The sequence below is a fragment of the Drosophila subpulchrella genome, chromosome 2R, assembly GCF_014743375.2.
Source record: "Drosophila subpulchrella strain 33 F10 #4 breed RU33 chromosome 2R, RU_Dsub_v1.1 Primary Assembly, whole genome shotgun sequence".
Lineage (NCBI taxonomy): Eukaryota > Metazoa > Arthropoda > Insecta > Diptera > Drosophilidae > Drosophila > Drosophila subpulchrella.
Window position 1 is genome coordinate 19,955,833 of NC_050611.1, and position 17,470 is coordinate 19,973,302.

The 17,470-nt window shown below is 46.4% G+C and overlaps 4 protein-coding genes across 6 annotated transcripts; 1 reads left to right on the forward strand and 3 right to left on the reverse strand.

Annotated features, from left to right (window-relative positions):
- Positions 1–183: 183 nt before the first annotated feature.
- Positions 184–1,341, reverse strand: LOC119550138 (proteasome subunit alpha type-3). The gene is made up of 3 exons (XM_037858641.1): positions 1,202–1,341; positions 573–1,138; positions 184–456 (listed from the first exon to the last, which is right to left on the reverse strand). The coding sequence occupies exons 1-3, from the start codon at positions 1,220–1,222 to the stop codon at positions 282–284; spliced, it is 762 nt and encodes a 253-aa protein (XP_037714569.1). The 5' UTR covers positions 1,223–1,341; the 3' UTR covers positions 184–281.
- Positions 1,342–1,460: 119 nt separating this feature from the next.
- On the reverse strand, positions 1,461–3,334 carry LOC119550720. Of its 2 annotated transcripts, none has more exons than XM_037859616.1 (3): positions 3,089–3,334; positions 1,658–3,023; positions 1,461–1,594 (listed from the first exon to the last, which is right to left on the reverse strand). In XM_037859616.1, the coding sequence occupies exons 2-3, from the start codon at positions 2,912–2,914 to the stop codon at positions 1,514–1,516; spliced, it is 1,338 nt and encodes a 445-aa protein (XP_037715544.1). In that variant the 5' UTR covers positions 2,915–3,023; positions 3,089–3,334; the 3' UTR covers positions 1,461–1,513. The 2 variants fall into 2 exon arrangements, with proteins under 2 accessions (XP_037715544.1, XP_037715546.1); XM_037859618.1 differs by having other exon boundaries at positions 3,080–3,334.
- A 195-nt stretch (positions 3,335–3,529) lies between these two features.
- Positions 3,530–6,131, forward strand: LOC119551424 (transducin beta-like protein 3). The gene is made up of 2 exons (XM_037860767.1): positions 3,530–3,643; positions 3,707–6,131. The coding sequence occupies exons 1-2, from the start codon at positions 3,618–3,620 to the stop codon at positions 6,042–6,044; spliced, it is 2,364 nt and encodes a 787-aa protein (XP_037716695.1). The 5' UTR covers positions 3,530–3,617; the 3' UTR covers positions 6,045–6,131.
- A 279-nt stretch (positions 6,132–6,410) lies between these two features.
- Positions 6,411–16,973, reverse strand: LOC119551152 (pyruvate carboxylase, mitochondrial). Of its 2 annotated transcripts, XM_037860345.1 has the most exons (8): positions 16,777–16,973; positions 16,606–16,695; positions 11,875–12,001; positions 10,297–11,806; positions 9,265–9,312; positions 8,075–8,732; positions 6,982–8,011; positions 6,411–6,919 (listed from the first exon to the last, which is right to left on the reverse strand). In XM_037860345.1, exons 3-8 carry the CDS (start codon positions 11,971–11,973, stop codon positions 6,671–6,673), a joined length of 3,594 nt encoding a protein of 1,197 aa, XP_037716273.1. In that variant the 5' UTR covers positions 11,974–12,001; positions 16,606–16,695; positions 16,777–16,973; the 3' UTR covers positions 6,411–6,670. The 2 variants fall into 2 exon arrangements, with proteins under 2 accessions (XP_037716273.1, XP_037716274.1); XM_037860346.1 differs by lacking the exon at positions 9,265–9,312.
- Between the last annotated feature and the right edge of the window lie 497 nt (positions 16,974–17,470).

Sequence of the window (17,470 nt, forward strand, 5' to 3'; positions counted from 1 at the left end):
GAAAAAGATCAAAATACTAAGGGCCTCTATAGTTAACTTATTTAAATGTTTTCCTTTCAGTTGTAACAGGAAATGCGATTACGAACTTCAGTTATTGCAGCTTTCGGGATAGCAAACTGTTTATGCCATTATAAATTGAAGTGCCACGATTAATAGCCCCCAAAACCGAATTAAAAGTCAATGTTTCACCCGATTTTGTTTATACATTTTGCGCTTTAAGGGAAATATAAAATTAACGTTATGCATTTGGGCCCAGAATTAGATTCACTGCCGCAAACGAACTAATGCGTCTCGTTGTCGCTGTCATCCTCCTTGTTGGCGGCATCTCCGGCATTCCGCGCCTTCTCAGTCAGTTCTGGGGGATTGATGCGATGCAGCCCATCGGTAACCCTGCCCACCAAACCCATTTCGAAGCGGAAGTCCTTGTCCTTAAGCTCGTCATGGACCTTGTAGATGCTGAATAATAAGATTGGCATGACAATTACTTTCTATAAATTGTGCTCAGACATTAGGGGGTGCATAATTCTAAGCGAAAGAAAGAAACTAGAAAGGTTTCAGGGCAGTAGACCTACATTTCACCGGCGCTCTTCACCAGATCGTCGATCTTCATGTCCGGCTTGAGCTTCTCCATCTCCGTCTTGGCCAGCTGCTTGGCCTTGCCGCTGGCGCAGGCGAAGTAGCCGAAGGAGGAGCCGGATGGCTCGATCTTGTAGAGCTGTGGGCCCTCGACCTCGTCCCAGGAGGCGAATATGATCGACAGCCCAAAGGGGCGGACGGCGCTGTACAGGGTGTAGGCATGGACATATCCGGCGACGCGGTCACACAGATGCTTCAGCGGAATGGCGTGCTCGAACTGCTGCCTGTAGTTGGCCGCCTCCTGGCGGGCGATGTCCGCCACATAGTTTCCATCGGCCACCAAACCAGCCACCGCCATGCCAATGTTCTTCTCGATGGTGAAGATGCGCCCGCCGGCGTCCGGCTCGTACAGCTTGCTGGTGATGATCTTCTCCACGGCCAGCACCACGGCGTCCTTGCCCCGGATCCCGATCACGGTGCCGCTCTTCTCCACCGCCTTCGAGGCGTAGTCGATCTGGAAAACGCGGCCATCCGGCGAGAACTGCGAGGCCGACAGGTCGTACTGCAAATGAGAAGACCCTGTTAGGAATAGTTCGATCAAGGACTCGGTTCACCAGCTACTTACTCCGGTGCCAATAGTACTCATTGCGAAGATTTGAAGGAAATCTAAACTGTTCAAACGCAAAAATTAGTTTAATATCTTGGGTCAAATGCGACGATGATTTGACGGCTTTTGCTTGGCTAGTGGTGGACGAAACAAAGGCGCCTATCGATTGTACTAGTTTCGATATTGCGCTCGCAATCTGACTATCGCTTCAAGCTGTATAACTATCGCCTAGGTTTAAATTTAAATTTAAATTGAATTTAAATATATATTATTTAAAGCTTCGCTTTATTTTACTTGTATAGCAAGTTACAAATTTATTTTTAAGAGTCATCAACATATCCAGCCAGCCCAAAAGCTATAAACGTTATATCCTTTTAATTTAATGATATTTTTGGGCGCCGCTTCAGGATTCTGCAAAGAATTGGTTGTAATTTAAATAAGGAGTTAATGTGGCAAAACTAAAACTTAACTTACATTGCAAATAAACATCTTTATTTCCTCCTCGCTCGTTGAAAATCCCAGTTCAATGGGCAGCTTTCTTTTCATGTTGTTGTTGATCATCTCCTGGCGAACTCGGTCTGCAATGCCATGTACCAGCTTATCGTTTAAGCAGATTTGTTTCAGTCCCAAATAGTTTAGTTTGGGACAGGCCTTGAACAGGTGCAATACCATTGAGTCACTGACGCAAGGTTCATTGAAGACTATCTTCTCCAACATTTTGAGTTTGGCGATGGGCGCATAATCAAAGTCCACCCAGGACAAACAGAGGACTCGAAGGCCGCTAAGCTTGCCCACCTCCTTCAGCTGCTCCTTGCTTAGGCGGGCACCAATTGTTAAATGCTCTAACTTCTGGTACTTGTACGCCACCAGTCCTTCGATAAGCAGGCTCAACAAGTTATTATAGAGTTGCCGTTCATGTGTGTCCAGTATATCACTGCAAATCATCAGCTCTTTTAGGCTTGGCAGTTGGGCCACATACACGCTGTTGCGACGGAGACCCATGGTGAATCGGAGCACCTCCAGCGAAGGACAAGAATTCTGCATTACCATCATTTTGAAGAGCTCGTCATATCTATACAAACGCAGGAGGTCTAGGGATCTCAGTTTGGTTAGGCGCTTGCAGGTCTGGGGAAGGGAGTCGACTTCCAAATTGAGGCAGTTGAGCTTTAGCACCTCGATGGAAGCCGGTAGCTCGTAGAAGGTGCGACCAGTAATATAGCAGTTGCTCAACTCTAAGATCTTCAGATTGGTCAGGTTCTGGAGCACCGAAATGTCTTCATCGCGAATGCCTGAAGAGCATATCTCCAGAGCCTCCAGATGATAGGCGTTGTCCATAATAGACTTCATGAATAGATGCATATTAGGGCAGAACACGAAATGCAACGTCCTCAGATTGCTGCACTTGTCGCCTACCAATTTGGCCAGACGTTCCTTGATATGCATGACCTTAATGCTCCGTACATGAGCTCCAGACAGCTTGAAGAAGGTGCATATTTCCCTGGCGGTACATTTCTCTAGCTCATCGGAGCTCACGGACTTGTGCAGCCGGGCAGTGGCCATCTGGTAGATCCTCCTAAATCGTGGGCAGGTCCTGGCGAATCGCAGCTGATCCTGCAGTCCCAGTTTTTGCAGCACACGTTCCAAGCAGTCGTCATTTAGGGACAAAATGGACGATGTCCGCCGTTGGGACAGCAGCTCCTGAGGAGATCCGTATGCATTCGGATGTGCCATTACGAATCTTCCTTGTTCTTATTATACACCAGGTCAAAAAGACAATATGTGTCGAGCAGGTCTCAAGTCTTCAAGTCTTGCAACCCCAGAATTACAAACGTCAAAACGGCTGAGACAAAAATCGTTGCTTACCTGATACTATCGCAATTTTCATGGTAAACTTACCTTACTTACCTTACTAAAACAAGCTAGACAGCATCGATACTTATTGTTAACTTTACAAATTTCAGGACATTGAATTTATATCAAAAAACTGATGAAACATCATTTATTTCAAGCTAACGTTCTTTTAGACAGTGTTAAATTAGACCCGAAGTTAAAATTAATAGTAACATTCTGGGTATAAACTGTTGAAAAATGAAAATAAACCCAAAAAAAATAATTTCTAAATGGTTCCTGTTGAATTTTCAAAAAATTGTGACCATTTGTCAACTTTTTCGGAAGTAAAAACCAGGGTTCAAAATGCTATGCTACATTTGTAGTTTTAACTTTTGCTACTGCAAACATTTAAGAACTTTTAAGCAACTCAACAGTATAGAATCTAAATATATTTAATATTTAATCGAATAGATATATAAATATATTAACTGAACTTATTTTATTTTACCGATGGAATACCCCATACATATTCTGCACAGTTCCATTTCGAACTAGTTCCGAACCGCGGCGCACGCGGTTTTTGTATTTATAAACAACTGAAATCATGCTGGCTAGTATCAGCGAAAAAAGGTAATTAAAACTGCCTAAATAAGATGTTAACAGAAAATATTAAATAATAATATAATAACCCAGCTACGCGGCGGAGGCACGCTACACGAACTTCTACGCCGGCGGCGACATCGCCTGGAGCGCGGATGGCCATTATCTGTACTGCCTGAATGGAGCGGCTGTAAACCAGGTGGATGTGAAGACATCCCAAATCCTGTTGAGCTTCGGAGTGGCTGCCTCAACGGCGGAGAACAAGAGGTCGGCGGATGTGGATAACATCGATGTGGACGATGACACCATCACCTGCTTCGGGCTGTCCCAGGAGCACCTGGTCACTGCCCACCGGAGTGGGCTGCTCCGGCTGTGGCAGCTGGCCACCGGCAAGCTGGTGAAGTTGTGGAAGGCCCAGCACAAGGGACCCGTCATTCGGGTGGAGTTCAGTCCCTGCGGCAGACTAATCTGCACCAGCGGCGGAGCGGACGCCACACTGAGGCTGTGGGACTACTCGAACAACAGCTGTTTGGGTGCCCTCAAGGGATTCCCGGGCCCCGCTTGGCTCCTTGTCTTCCATCCCAATGTGCTGCGCAAGGAGATCTACGCTGGAGGTTCGGATAGCACGGTCTATGTCTGGAACTACGAGACCAAGACCCTGCTGCACAAGATGCGGGGTCATCTGTCGCAGATCACCGGCCTGAGTTTCAAGAGCAGCTCGGCCGACTGCAATGAGATTGTGACCGTAAGCCGGGACAAGGTGCTAATCGTGTGGCAACTTCAGGAGCAGTTGGAGAGCAAGCAGCTAAAGGTTCTCCCTTTGTACGATGAACTGGAGGGAGTCGCGTACGTCGAAGAGGGACATCAGATAATCGTAGCCAGTGGCGCAGGCAAGCTGCAGCAGGTGGACACTAAGACCTGGAAGATTAGGGATCTTCTCTCCCAGTCCGATTTCCAAATCAGCAGACTGCTGCACTGCAGCGAACTTAAGCAGCTGGCGCTGGTCACTACGGAACAAAATATCCTGGTCTACGATGCCGGAAGTCTGGAGCCGATTAAGCAGCTGGTGGGCTACAACGACGAGATCCTGGACATGTGCTTCATGGGGGACAACGATCGCTACCTGGCCGTGGCCACCAACAGCAAGCACTTCAAGTTGTACGACACGGAGCACGATATGAACTGCAAGCTGATCGTGGGCCACTCGGATACGGTCATGTCCCTGGCCGCCTCCCAGAATCTACTCATTTCGGTGGGCAAGGATTGCAGCGTCCGGTTGTGGAGGCTTCAGCACGACAAGGATTGCTCGCTTGAGGCCCTGACGCAACAGGCCAACTGCCACACGTCCACCATTGGTTGCGTGGCCATGACGCACAACGGAGCCACCGGCTTTGCATCCGTCAGCCAGGATGGTAGCATGAAGGTGTGGCAGCTGGCCAGGGACAAGGAGGATCGCAACTCGTACTCTTTTAACCTGCGCTATGCAGCGCTTTCCCACGACAAGGAGGTGAACTGTGTGGCCTATGCCCCGAACAACAAGCTCATTGCCACCGCATCGCAGGACAAGACGGCAAAGGTCTGGCTGTCGGATTCCAACTCGCTGCAGGGCGTGCTGCGTGGTCACACACGCGGAGTGTGGAGTGTGCGCTTCTCGCCGGTGGACCAGATCGTGCTGACCTCCTCCTCGGACTGCACTCTGCGCCTTTGGTCCATCAGCAACTTTACGTGCATTAAACGCTTCGACCAGGAGTGTACCATACTTAGAGCCGAGTTCCTGGATCATGGAAAGTTTATCCTTTCCGCCGCTTCGGACGGCCTTCTTAAGCTGTGGAACATAAAGACCAACACATGCCTGCAATCCCTGGACGAGCACAGCGACAGGGTGTGGGCTCTGGCCGTTTCCGGCCGTAGCAATCGATTCTTCTACACAGGAGGGGCGGACTCCAAGCTCATTCGCTTTGGCGACGTCACTCAGGCGACGCGCAACGAGGCGCTGGACCAGCGACAGGCCACCTTGGAGCAGGAGCAGACACTTCAATCCCTTCTGCACGCCCAGAAGCAACTTCACAAGGCCTTCGTGCTGGCCTTGAACTTAAACAAGCCGAAAACCAGCTTCGACATTATCAACCACTTTGTCCGGCAACGGGATGAGCCTGGTCTGCGCCAACTGGTGGACCAGTTGAACGTGGACCAGCGCGTGGCGCTGCTGCAGCATGTCAAGGCATGGACCACCAACTCGCGACACTCGCAGGTGGGCAACCTAATCCTGAAGCACTTGATCGGCGATGCTCTGCAGGATCCCAAGGCAAGGTTCTACAATAATGGCAACATGGTCGAGGTACTCACACCGTATGTCCAGAGGCACTTTAAGAGGGTCACCGAACTGAACAAGGAGCTGGCCTTCCTGGAGTTCATTGTCAAGTGCATGTAGGCTATAGCTTTTGATCTGTTTCCTTCAGCCTTGTTGTAATGTAACTGAGTTTAAATAGTTTTAGGAAATAAAAAGTACAATATTATATTTAGAGCTTTTAATTTGCTTAGAATGTGAAAAACCCATTGAAACTACAAAAAAGCGGTGCATATTTTTTGTATAACGTTTATTACACAATAGTTAATATAACATTTATAACCACTTACGTACTTACTGGAGAAGGGGAATCTCGACAGAGGTATTGGCGAATTTAAAATTTCAAAATCGTACAAATTTGATTCAAATGACTTGGGGGGAAAGGCTCTATGATAAATTTACAAATATACTTGGGCACGCACATGTACAATCCGTTCCCAATCCCATAAATTTTGGCAGGGTAAGCTAAAACTTTATATCAATTAGGGTTGCTCGAATTATCCTGGAAATACAGAAATATATCTGACAAAGCAGAACGGTTCTACAGCATCATATCAAAGTAGACACAGGCGATGGGACAGTTTATGGTCAATTGAACCGACAGAATCCCTAAGATTATCACTGTTTTGACTTAATTTTACATTGGGTGTGCGGTGGCAGCTTGACATTGGACATTACGACCCGGGGGCACATCTTCCGGGGCTCCTACTCTATTCGATAATCATGATGAGGTCCTCGCCCTCGAGCTTCGTTCCGTTGGCGATCTCCAGCTTCTTGACAACGCCAGCCAATGGCGACTGCACCACCATCTCCATCTTCATGGCCGAGAGCACCACCAGGGGCTGACCCTTCTCGACTTTGTCGCCGACCTGCACGCGGATATCGATGACAGTTCCGGGCATGGGGGCGCCCACCTCGCTCTTGTTCGACTTGTTGGCCTTGGGATGGACATGGATCTCCTGCGCAAAGGAAGAAAAGGGATGAGTTTCAGTCATGACTGAAGTGTTTAAGTAGAACCCACCTTGACGGCTTCCTTGTCCAGGATGTGGACCGCTCGCAGCTGTCCGTTCAATTCGAAGAAGACCTCGCGGATGCCGTTGGGCTTGAGATCGGCGGACACGGCCAAAGCCTTCACGCTCAGCGTCTTGCCGCGCTCCAGCGGCACATCGAACTCTTCGCCCACCTTGGGTCCGGTGAGGAAGATGCGCGTGTCCAGCTTGTCGACGGGTCCGTACTTTTCGCGGAAGTTGAGGAAATCGTTCGTCACCTGCGGATAGAGGGCGGCCGACATGACGTCCCGGTTGGAGATGCAGGAGTGAGATTCCTTCAGTTCCTTCTTCAGCTTGTCGAAGTCCAAGTCCTGTAGCTCGGCACCCGGACGACCCTCAATGCGTGGCATGTCCTTGAGGACGCGCGAGCGCAGGGGCTCGGGGAATCCGCCGTGCGGTATGCCAATAGAGCCTTGCAGGTACTCGACCACCGACTTGGGGAACGACAGCTCCTCGGCACGCTCCAGCACTTGGTCGGCGGTCAGGTTGTTCTGCACCATGAACTGGGCCAGATCGCCCACCACCTTCGACGAGGGCGTCACCTTGATAATGTCGCCCAGCAAAAGGTTGGCCTCCCGGTAGGCCTTCTTCACGTCCTCGAAGAAATCGCCCAGACCCAGCGAGAAGGCCTGGAACTGCAGGTTGGTGTACTGTCCGCCGGGGATCTCGTTCAGGTAGACATCGGCGTTGCCCGACCGCATCGTCGTCGTGCATTCGAAGGGGGCGTACAGGTTACGGGTCTGCTCCCAGTAGGCGGAGTACTCCGATACCGTGCGCAGGTCCAAGTTGGTGTCCAGCGGAGTGCCCTGCAGGGAGGCCACTACGGCGCCCATGCTCGGCTGGGAGGTCATGCCGCTCATTGAGTCAACTGCCACGTCCACCACATCTGCTCCGGCCTTGGCGCAGGCCAGCATGGAGGCCACTCCTGCTCCAGAGGTGTCGTGGGTGTGGATGTGGATGGGGATGTCGGGGTGCTTGTCCCGAATGGCGGTGATGAGAAGCCTATCAAAGCATGGGAATGATATAGTATGCAATAAGATTAACAGAAATCCCTTCCAGACTCACCTGGCAGCTTCCGGCTTGAGCAGACCCGCCATATCCTTGATGCAGAGCACGTGGGTGCCCGCCTTGACCAGCTCGTCGGCCAGATTGGTGTAGTACTTCAGGTCGTACTTGGTGCGCTTGGGATCGCTGACGTCGCCGGTGTAGGAGATGGCCGCCTCCACCACGCCGCCCGCCTTGCCCGCAGCCTCCATGCCGAGGATCAGGTTGGGCAGATAGTTGAGCGAGTCGAACACCCGGAAGATGTCCATGCCGGTCTGGACGGCCAGCTCGCAGAACTTGTAGACCACGTTGTCCGGATAGCTGGTGTAGCCGACGGCGTTGGCTCCACGCAGCAGCATCTGGAAGGGAATGTTCGGGATGCGCTTGCGCATCTCCTCCAGCCGCTCCCACGGGCACTCGTGCAGGAAGCGCAGCGCCACATCGAAGGTGGCTCCGCCCCAGTTCTCCAGCGAGTACAGGTTGCTGAAATTGTGCGACACATAGGGCGAGATCTTGAGCAGATCGTGCGAACGGACGCGGGTGGCCAGCAGCGACTGGTGGGCATCGCGGAAGGTGGTGTCCATGAGCAGCAGCTCCTTGCGGTTGCGCACCTCCTTGGCGAAGGCCTCGGGACCTCCGGTAACTAGAACCTCGCGTAGACCCTTTGGCGGTTCCGTAACTATATCAACAAAAAATACGTTAGTTCAAGGCTTTAATGTAGAAGATATAGTCCCGCATCCACAGGTTTTTATAACATTTCGGGAATATATCTTTGAAAACTGTACATTTACGGGTTATGTCTGAAACCATACATCAATATTATTAATTTAGCAAAACCCCAGAAACACAAACTCGTTAAGCTGAACATCAAAAGCTGCTAAAACACTAGCTGCATTAATAAAAAATAAAATATTAAATTTATTAAGTGCGTTAAATGAAATTAGCTTTGTACCAAAAATTAACAATAAACATATTAAAACCACCAAGGCACATAAAATTAATAATTATAATAAAAATAGTGGTTAAGATTTATAAAAGTGTACAGTAGTAAACTTTAAATTTTCGATTAGTTTATTATATAGAGTTAGGAACACCTTGGAAAACCTCTTCGATATAAATAGATATGATCAATGTGGGTATGTACAAATGTCCTGTGTGGAAATGGGGAATTTCTTTCCCTCTTTCGAATCCGGAATAAAAAATAAACGTACCTTTTCCCTCGCCACGTTCTTCCCGTTCTAGTGCTTCCGGGGACAGATCTATGTAAGATTCGTTGAGTATGGATTCGATCATGGGACATGATCCCCGATATGAACGGGGCGGTGTGGGCGTGGTCGTGGGTTTGTCGGTGGGCGTGTTGTGCAATTTTGAATCGTTGTTGTTTGGTTGTCGATACATACATAGGTGTGTGATATTGGTTTGTTGTATTGCAAAGCCGATTTGATTGCGATTGCGATTACGATTCGGTATTGGTTGATTAATAACAGATGCAACAAAAATTGATAGTTGAAAGAGTAAAAACATAAAGGTTCGATTAAAGCATATCAGAAAAGCAAAGAACATTTCACAGGAGATGCGGAAAGGAAAAAACATCCACTAACATGCCTTTTCATTGATTTCATTTAGGAAACAAAAGCTTCGATTGATCTATTAAGTTTGTTAGTAGATCAATTGAATAGATTTAGTAGCTGGAGTCTTTTACACGAAGCTTTTTTGGTACTCAGATCAGATAGATAAGGTTTTGACTTTCCATTTGCAGATATCTAATGTCTAACCAATATTAATAAAAGAAATATTGGAAATGGCAATAAAAACAAAGTAAAGAAGTAAAGAAAAAGGTTAAACTTAAGAAAAAAAATTGGATTTAGATAATTATACTGATAATTTACCGATGGTACCTATAAGTCAGAATTCTGGGGATCGGTTATTACCACTATGTTTTTTTCAAATTATTAAAGCAGAATCTGTGAACTTTTTGAGACCCTCAAAGAAAATGCCTATCATATGTATAAGCTAAAGAAAGGCAATGTGCCCATTATAACAAAATATTTTGTTCTGACTGCTGCTGCGATCAATAATAAAACAAAAGCTTCGTGTAAGGACCCTTTTTCCGGATGATCCGAAAAGCTGAAACATTCGGAAAGCAGCAACTGCCGTGAGATAGCCACACAAGCAAGCGTGAACCCGAAAAGCACATGCCATTGATCTGGGGACCTTCCAAGAGGATTAGGCGCGAGACTCACCCAGCGGAACTTCGGGAACGTGGGGCGTTACGATGGCGGGTTTCAGGGTGGTGGCCAGCGGCGTCTGCGGTCCGTTGACCAGCACCTCACCCATGTAGTTGAGCAGCTTCTGGGCGCGATTCAGCGAGGGCTTGAACTTGAACAGCTGCGGATGCTCGTCGATGAAGTAGGTGTCGAGGACGCCGTGCAGGAACTTCTGGTTCTCCAGCACGTTCAGCAGGAAGGGGATGTTGGTCTTGACGCCGCGGATGCGGAACTCCCGCAGGGCGCGGTTCATCTTGGAGGCGGAGCTCTGCAGATCGCTGGCATGCGAGATCACCTTGACCAGCAAGGAGTCGTAGTACGGCGAAATGATGGCTCCGGCATAGGCGGACGCGCTGTCCAGTCGAATGCCCATGCCCTCGCCGGAGCGGAAGACCTCCAGGCGACCGGTGTTGGGCTGGAAGTCGTTGGCCGGATCCTCGGTGGTCACACGACACTGGATGGCATAGCCGCGGGGCACGATCTTGTCCTGCGTGTATCCCAGCTCGGGCAGGGTCATGCCCTCGGCGATGCGAATCTGTGACTGCACCAGATCGATGCCCGTGATCTCCTCGGTCACTGTGTGCTCCACCTGCAGACGGGCGTTCACCTCGATGAAGTAGAAGTTGCCAGACTCGTCGCACAGGAACTCCACTGTTCCGGCGTTCTCGTAGCCCACATGGCGGGCCAAACGCACGGCGGCCTCCGTCATCTTGTCCCGGATCTCGATGGGCAGGCGCGGTGCCGGCGCGATCTCCACCACCTTCTGGTGGCGACGCTGCACGGAGCAGTCGCGCTCGTACAGGTGCACCACATTGCCAGCCTTGTCTCCCAGCAGTTGGACCTCGATGTGACGGGGTCGCTCGATGAACTTCTCGATGAACATGGCCCCGTTGCCGAAGGCGGCCTTAGCCTCGGAACTGGCACGCTGGAAGCTCTCCTCCACATCCTCCATTTTGCGGACGACGCGCATGCCGCGTCCACCACCTCCGTAGGCAGCCTTAAAGATCACAGGCAGGCCGTGCTTCTTGCAGAACTCGAGAGCCTCCTCCTTGGTGGTCACTGGACCATCTGTGCCCGGCACAATGGGCACGCCCGCCTCAATGGCCGCCACTCGGGCCGCCACCTTGTCACCCATCTTCTGGACAACATCGGGCGAGGGACCAATGAAGCGCAGTCCGGCATCGATTACCGCCTGGGCAAAGTCACTGCGCTCCGACAGGAATCCGTAGCCGGGATGCACGGCATCCACGTCGTTCTCCTTGCACACCCGGATCAGCTCTGGAATGTTGAGGTAGGCCTCCACGGGGGGCAGACCCTTGCCCACGATGTACGACTCGTCGGCCTTCTGTCGGTGCATGTGCATCTTGTCCTGCTCCGAGTAGACGGCCACCGACTTGATGCCCAGCTCCGTGCAGGCACGGAACACACGGATGGCGATCTCGCCGCGGTTGGCCACCAACACCGAACGGATGGGTTTGTACTCCACCTGGAAAGGGGGGAAAATGGGTATTGGCACTTAGAGATAGAGCATCTGAATGCCTGTTGGAGACTCACCTTGCTGGAATAGCCATTCTTGAAGAGGAAGTTGAGCCGGACGCGCGGCTGCGTCTTGCGCAGCGTCCTGTAGGCGGACTGTGCGGCCGGAATGAACATGCTGATCCCGCCTAGGATTCGAATTTATCTAGAAAACAAATAGTTACAATTTATTTTTGGTTAAACTTTTAGGGGTAACGGCCTATTTCCGACCTAATCACATATTTTAATATACATAGTTTTGATACTTTGATCTCACCAAAACCTAGTTTTACCATAAAGCCAATTATACAGTCAAAACAGTCTTAGAACTTTCAATTTTTTAATGACAGTGCTTAGGTTTATTTAGAGAGGGTGATGTAGGAAAATATATGTAATGCCCGCTCTGCTTTACGATCGAGAGATTGCATTTAACGCTTTAATTATCTGTTAATTTCAAAAGCTTGGTTGCCAAATGCCTTAAGGTTATCGACATTACTTTCGAAAAAACAAACAAGCGCCGCTAGAAGGTCTCGTTTTTGAATTTGATGCAATTGGAAACCTATAAACAAAGCGGGTTACGCCGACTTCTAATCCCTTTCGAATAAAATAGTAATAAGATGATGTGTACTAGTTATTAAAATAAAACATTTGCGCTCTAAAAATCTGTTAAAACGTTTTTATGACTTGAATCCTGGATTTTGGTTGCTATTACTTTGACCGCATCTGTTTGCAAGTATAATCTTCGGCTCAAAGTCCATCAATTGTTTGCTGTTTTGGTATTATTCCATATAAATAGCAATCTGTCTCCTCATTAATATGAGTTGACTCACGTGATCAAAATCCAAAGCGGGTTTTAACAAATGCACGACAAACTTGTTGAATTATAAGGCAGGTTGTTTGTTCTGTATGTTTAACAGGGTGGACATTTAAGACCCCTAATTAAAACGTTAGATCTGTCTATTTTTGATATTATATATACGAAAAAGAGTTGGTAATAGATAAGCAAATATAGACAACTGTTAAACAGCAAATACTGTAGCACGTTTTCGCACTCGAAGTTTAAATAATAAAGTTTAGCGGGTCTAACTGTTTGGATCAACTATGTTCAGGAAATAGCAGATGTGTTAGATCATAAACAAAAGCATTCTTCTTTACTTTTCCTTTATTTATTTTGGTTTAACTCAATTGGAATTTCTAGTTATATTTTTCATATAAATAATAAAGTGTTATTTAGTATACATTCCTATTTACTAATTTTTCGATTAAGTCAAAATGAATTGCAAGTCATTCCCATACCTTTTAGTTATCTTTTGAAAAACATTTGTAATTACTAAATATATTTCTCCATTGCTGAGTTTTCCATATTCCTCTAAGCTTTTACTTTATCTTCACACGTACATATTTGGCGACTCAATTAGCACTCATAATATAAGCAAACAGTTAATTATTACAGCCGCATTAAAACGCAGAAAACCGACTATGATACTATATAGCAAACATTTTAAGCTACTCTTATAGAGGGTATTCAGAGTCCGTTGATTGCTGGCTCGCTTTCGCCACACATGCCATTAAATATTTTATTTATTTTTCTGTCTGTTAACTCTTAGCTTGTTTTGCTCATTATCAGCGATTCAAATGGGGTTTGTAGCCCCCGTCGCGATGAAACAGATCGGGGGACAGGTACATAAGTGGTGCAAGGGTGCCTCAGAGACCGGCTTTGCTGACCAGACAGGTCGAGCTCTCTTTTGCATTTTAGATTCTCGACCCAATTCGTGTTCAAATGGCCGACATAGCGCGTACCCTCTATCAAACTCTATTTTCTGGGGGCTCGTCTGCGTCTGCGAAAACCTGTTGACCAAATATACTATCTATACCATACTAAAAACCCATTTAAAGAGCACTTAAAACTGGAACAAGTTGGGAAGAACTGGTCAGGTGACCGAACGACGTGGGATTCAAATTCAAGGAGTTCTCTGCGCTAATCGGTTTGATAACCCTCTTCCAATGGGGTTCAACGATTAACTCTATTTTGGGCCAACCCATTGCCGTGTTTACCATTCGTAGTTGCAATTAAATAGGTGTTTTTGCAATCGCACGTGAAGTGCATGCTGAAAGGGGGGTTCCTGGGTCCATAGATAATCAAGAAGCAATGTTGACACATGTATTGGATGTGTGACACAGGTGCAGATAATGAGCGGACGATAAGCTCGCTTTATTAACACATCGGAGGTCGGGCTATAGTAAATATTATCATTCCCGGTGGGAGTGCACACTTACAAGGAACTCTTGGGGGCCCCCATGTTTAGGATCTATAAGTAGTCGCAACATTATGGAAATCTTAAGTTAGATCAACTCTAATTAAATTTCCCTCTGTTAGCATCAATTTTATTTGCTAATTTGATTAATTCACACTGCATTCCGTTCACGATTATGTTATTAATTACTAGATACCATAAACTTGCACAAAGCCCACAAGGTATATTATTGGCAAGATAAGCCCAATGTCACCCCAAGGAACGGAAGAAGCACTCGACTGCCAGACTTTAAGAATGCTATAAATGGTGAAAGATAACTAAAGGTAATTCCCCGGTTCCCACATACCATTTTCTATACCCTTTTCTAGTTTTGAAAATATGTTTTGTAACAAAATCATGATAACGCCCGGCTCATACATATGGAATAGTTTTGCACTCATCAGATTGAGACAATCGCGGATTTAGGTCAGTTGTCATATTAGTTTTCTTATCTAAATGGCTGTGTTCTATAATAACATCGGCCAAAAAGATTCAGGAGCGAGTCAGTTATCGATCAAAAACAAAAGTACAGTCCCTTCCTAAAAGCTATCAAAAAATATTCTTTGACTTTTAAGAGCTAATGAAAGTTTTAATATTTATATCTCAATAACAAGTTAAACGTGCGAGTCGAATCTTATCTCAGGCCCAGGCGGAAATTATAATCGGTAGCTTTTCTTTATCGCTAGCCTCTGAAATTAAAAGGACTTGCAATAAATAAATTGAATATCGATTTGCGATAAATAAATATATCTTTCCAATTATAAATTAAGCTTCTTAAAGAACTGGATTATTGGTTGCCTTTCTGAAAATTAAGGCGCATTAGCATTAGAATAAACTCAATGAATGCATGTCTAACAAATTGTTTAGCATGTTGTGAAAATAACACGTATTTTCACATGCAAATCAGGGTTTATTTCAGGTATTTCTGGGATACCTCAGGCATAGGTAAATTTCGTGCCGTGTTTCTGGCAATATTTACAGACGATCAATTATCCTGTTGCTTTGCCTTCTTGACTGGGTGTGTTCCCAGGTTTTCTGTAAGGAAGGTGGGCGTAGTCCAGTCCAGTCTCAAGCAATTTCACGAAAACCTTGTTGACACGGCATACCAAAGCCCTAAGCCAAAACCCAACCCCAAAACCCTGTTCTTTTTGCCCATCAAAACGAGCGATTATGTAATAATAACATGATAATCAAACTAACTACATCGTGCAACAGTAGTAATGGAACGCCTCAGCTATTTGAACGAATTTTGCTTTCGTTCACCAACTTTAGCCCAGAGAAATGTGCGTGCCTATGATTTTTTTTGCTCTATAAACGTATGATCTTGAACGACAAGCTGCTAAGGTCAAAGTCGCTTTTGGATGTGGGTCGTACATTGATTTTTTCGCAATTAAGGTGACAACTTGGAGGAAATAGCAAGTCTTTGTACTTCATAATGATTCAGAAATTAAAATATGTGTTTAACAGTCATGCTAAAGTGTTTTGATTCCAGATGCTGAGTTATATAATCGCAATGACGTGTTGAAACAGTCATTTAAGAATTACAGTAAAACAGCTTTTTGCACATTTTGGAAATTTTAGTAAATATTTTTAATAAATAACAAAAGTATTGTGATCCATAATTCTGCAAACATGCAACATAACTTTCATAAATGAAGTTTTTCTAAATTGAAGTCTTTCCAGTTTTAACGCAATAACATTTTTTTTTAATTTTTTTATAATCATGTAATTAAAAAAAGTTATAGTTTTATTTACTCGCAAAAACTATAAAGATAGTCATATACTTTCGTTCGAAAAACTTTTATGTTTACTTGGGCACCACGTCCAGAGTCTAGACCTTATCACGCCAAATGAATTGCTGATAGAGGCGAAGCTTTGACATTGACTAGTCCGGGTCCAGCTCTCCATGTACGTATTTTACGGCCTGTCGTACAAATCAAACGCAATCAAACAAACCAAACTGTTCCATAAACTGGTTAAGTTTTGGTTCACCTAAGATCACTTTTATAGAACCCACACTAATTGCCATCGCACTGCACATGCGGGATAATTTCAAAATTATGCCAAACAGATATAGAATTTGGATCTATGTTTGTCTGGCTGTGCGACAAACACGTTTCACCCAATAGCGAAACCATAAGAAGGTCATAAATATTGGGCGGAAAAAGTAGGATGAGTCCGAAAATAAAACAGCCACATTTCCCTCTCTGGGATGGTGCGTATCGCATGGGTGTGTGTATGGGAATGGTCTATGGGGTATGGAATAGAATAAAATGTAATTAACACATGTCTGCCAGAGAGTGACGAAGGCAAATTACAATGCTTGGAGGGATGTGCGGGGGAAAGGAGGGCAAGGGAAAGGGTCCCACCGAACCGAGGGGAAAAGAAATTGAGCAAATATTATGCAATTAATTTCCTATGCACTTGATCGATAGACCAACTCAAATTAGCTAGGGTCCACTGAACCGCGACTTACTTTTGAATCGAAAAGGTTCCGAAGGAGCGCCCTGCGCCTATCCTCGTGGTCCTGGCGGCTCCGAAATTTGGGTAATCCCTCGCTCCAGCACTATAAAACAATTTCAAACGAGTCGTGAGTCAACGGTGAGGTTCTTGAGCTTATATACCAAGCTTATGTATCACCACATACGAATTCACGGTTCCTATATATGCGGCTTTTGTCAACTGGTCGGCCTCTTTTTATTTGGGCTTTGGTCTGGGTTTGGTAGGTAGAACAGCACGAATTCGCAAACGGTTGCTGCACTCTGATTCTCCGTCTTGCTGCCCAGGAACTCGCGAACCGTTCACTTCAAAGCTGTCCGTCGGACTGGCCGGGCACGAAAAAACTCGAAAGTTTCGACTAGTTCCCGGTGGAGAGTGGTGGGGTTTCAGCGGTGCTGCGCTACGAACATTCTCGCTAATGCTCCCTCTCCCAATCTCTGAGGCGACTCTCGCAATTTCGAAGACTGCGCGTGCCCGCGCTCCCTTCCGGCAATGATTTGTTCTCAAATAAGATGGTTAGAACGTTCCGACCTTAAGTTACCCCTCAACCACAGAAACAGTTAAGAACTGGTCTCATACTCGTCTACTATAAGAACTCTGAGCGCTTAGGCAGAAGTGGTTTGAAATTAGATACTAATCCCCTCACTTAGGCCACACTGGGCCCCTTGTGAGCGCTTGAGATTTTAATAATTTTCTAGGTTTTACAAAAAATTAAAATCCAATTTGATTATCTTTACCACAAAAAGTCAGTATCCCAGATTTTAGGTACCGAACTCTAATAGATCCCGAGATCTAACAATATACGCAACCAAGTCTCCAGCAATTTAGGATTCTATAAAAAT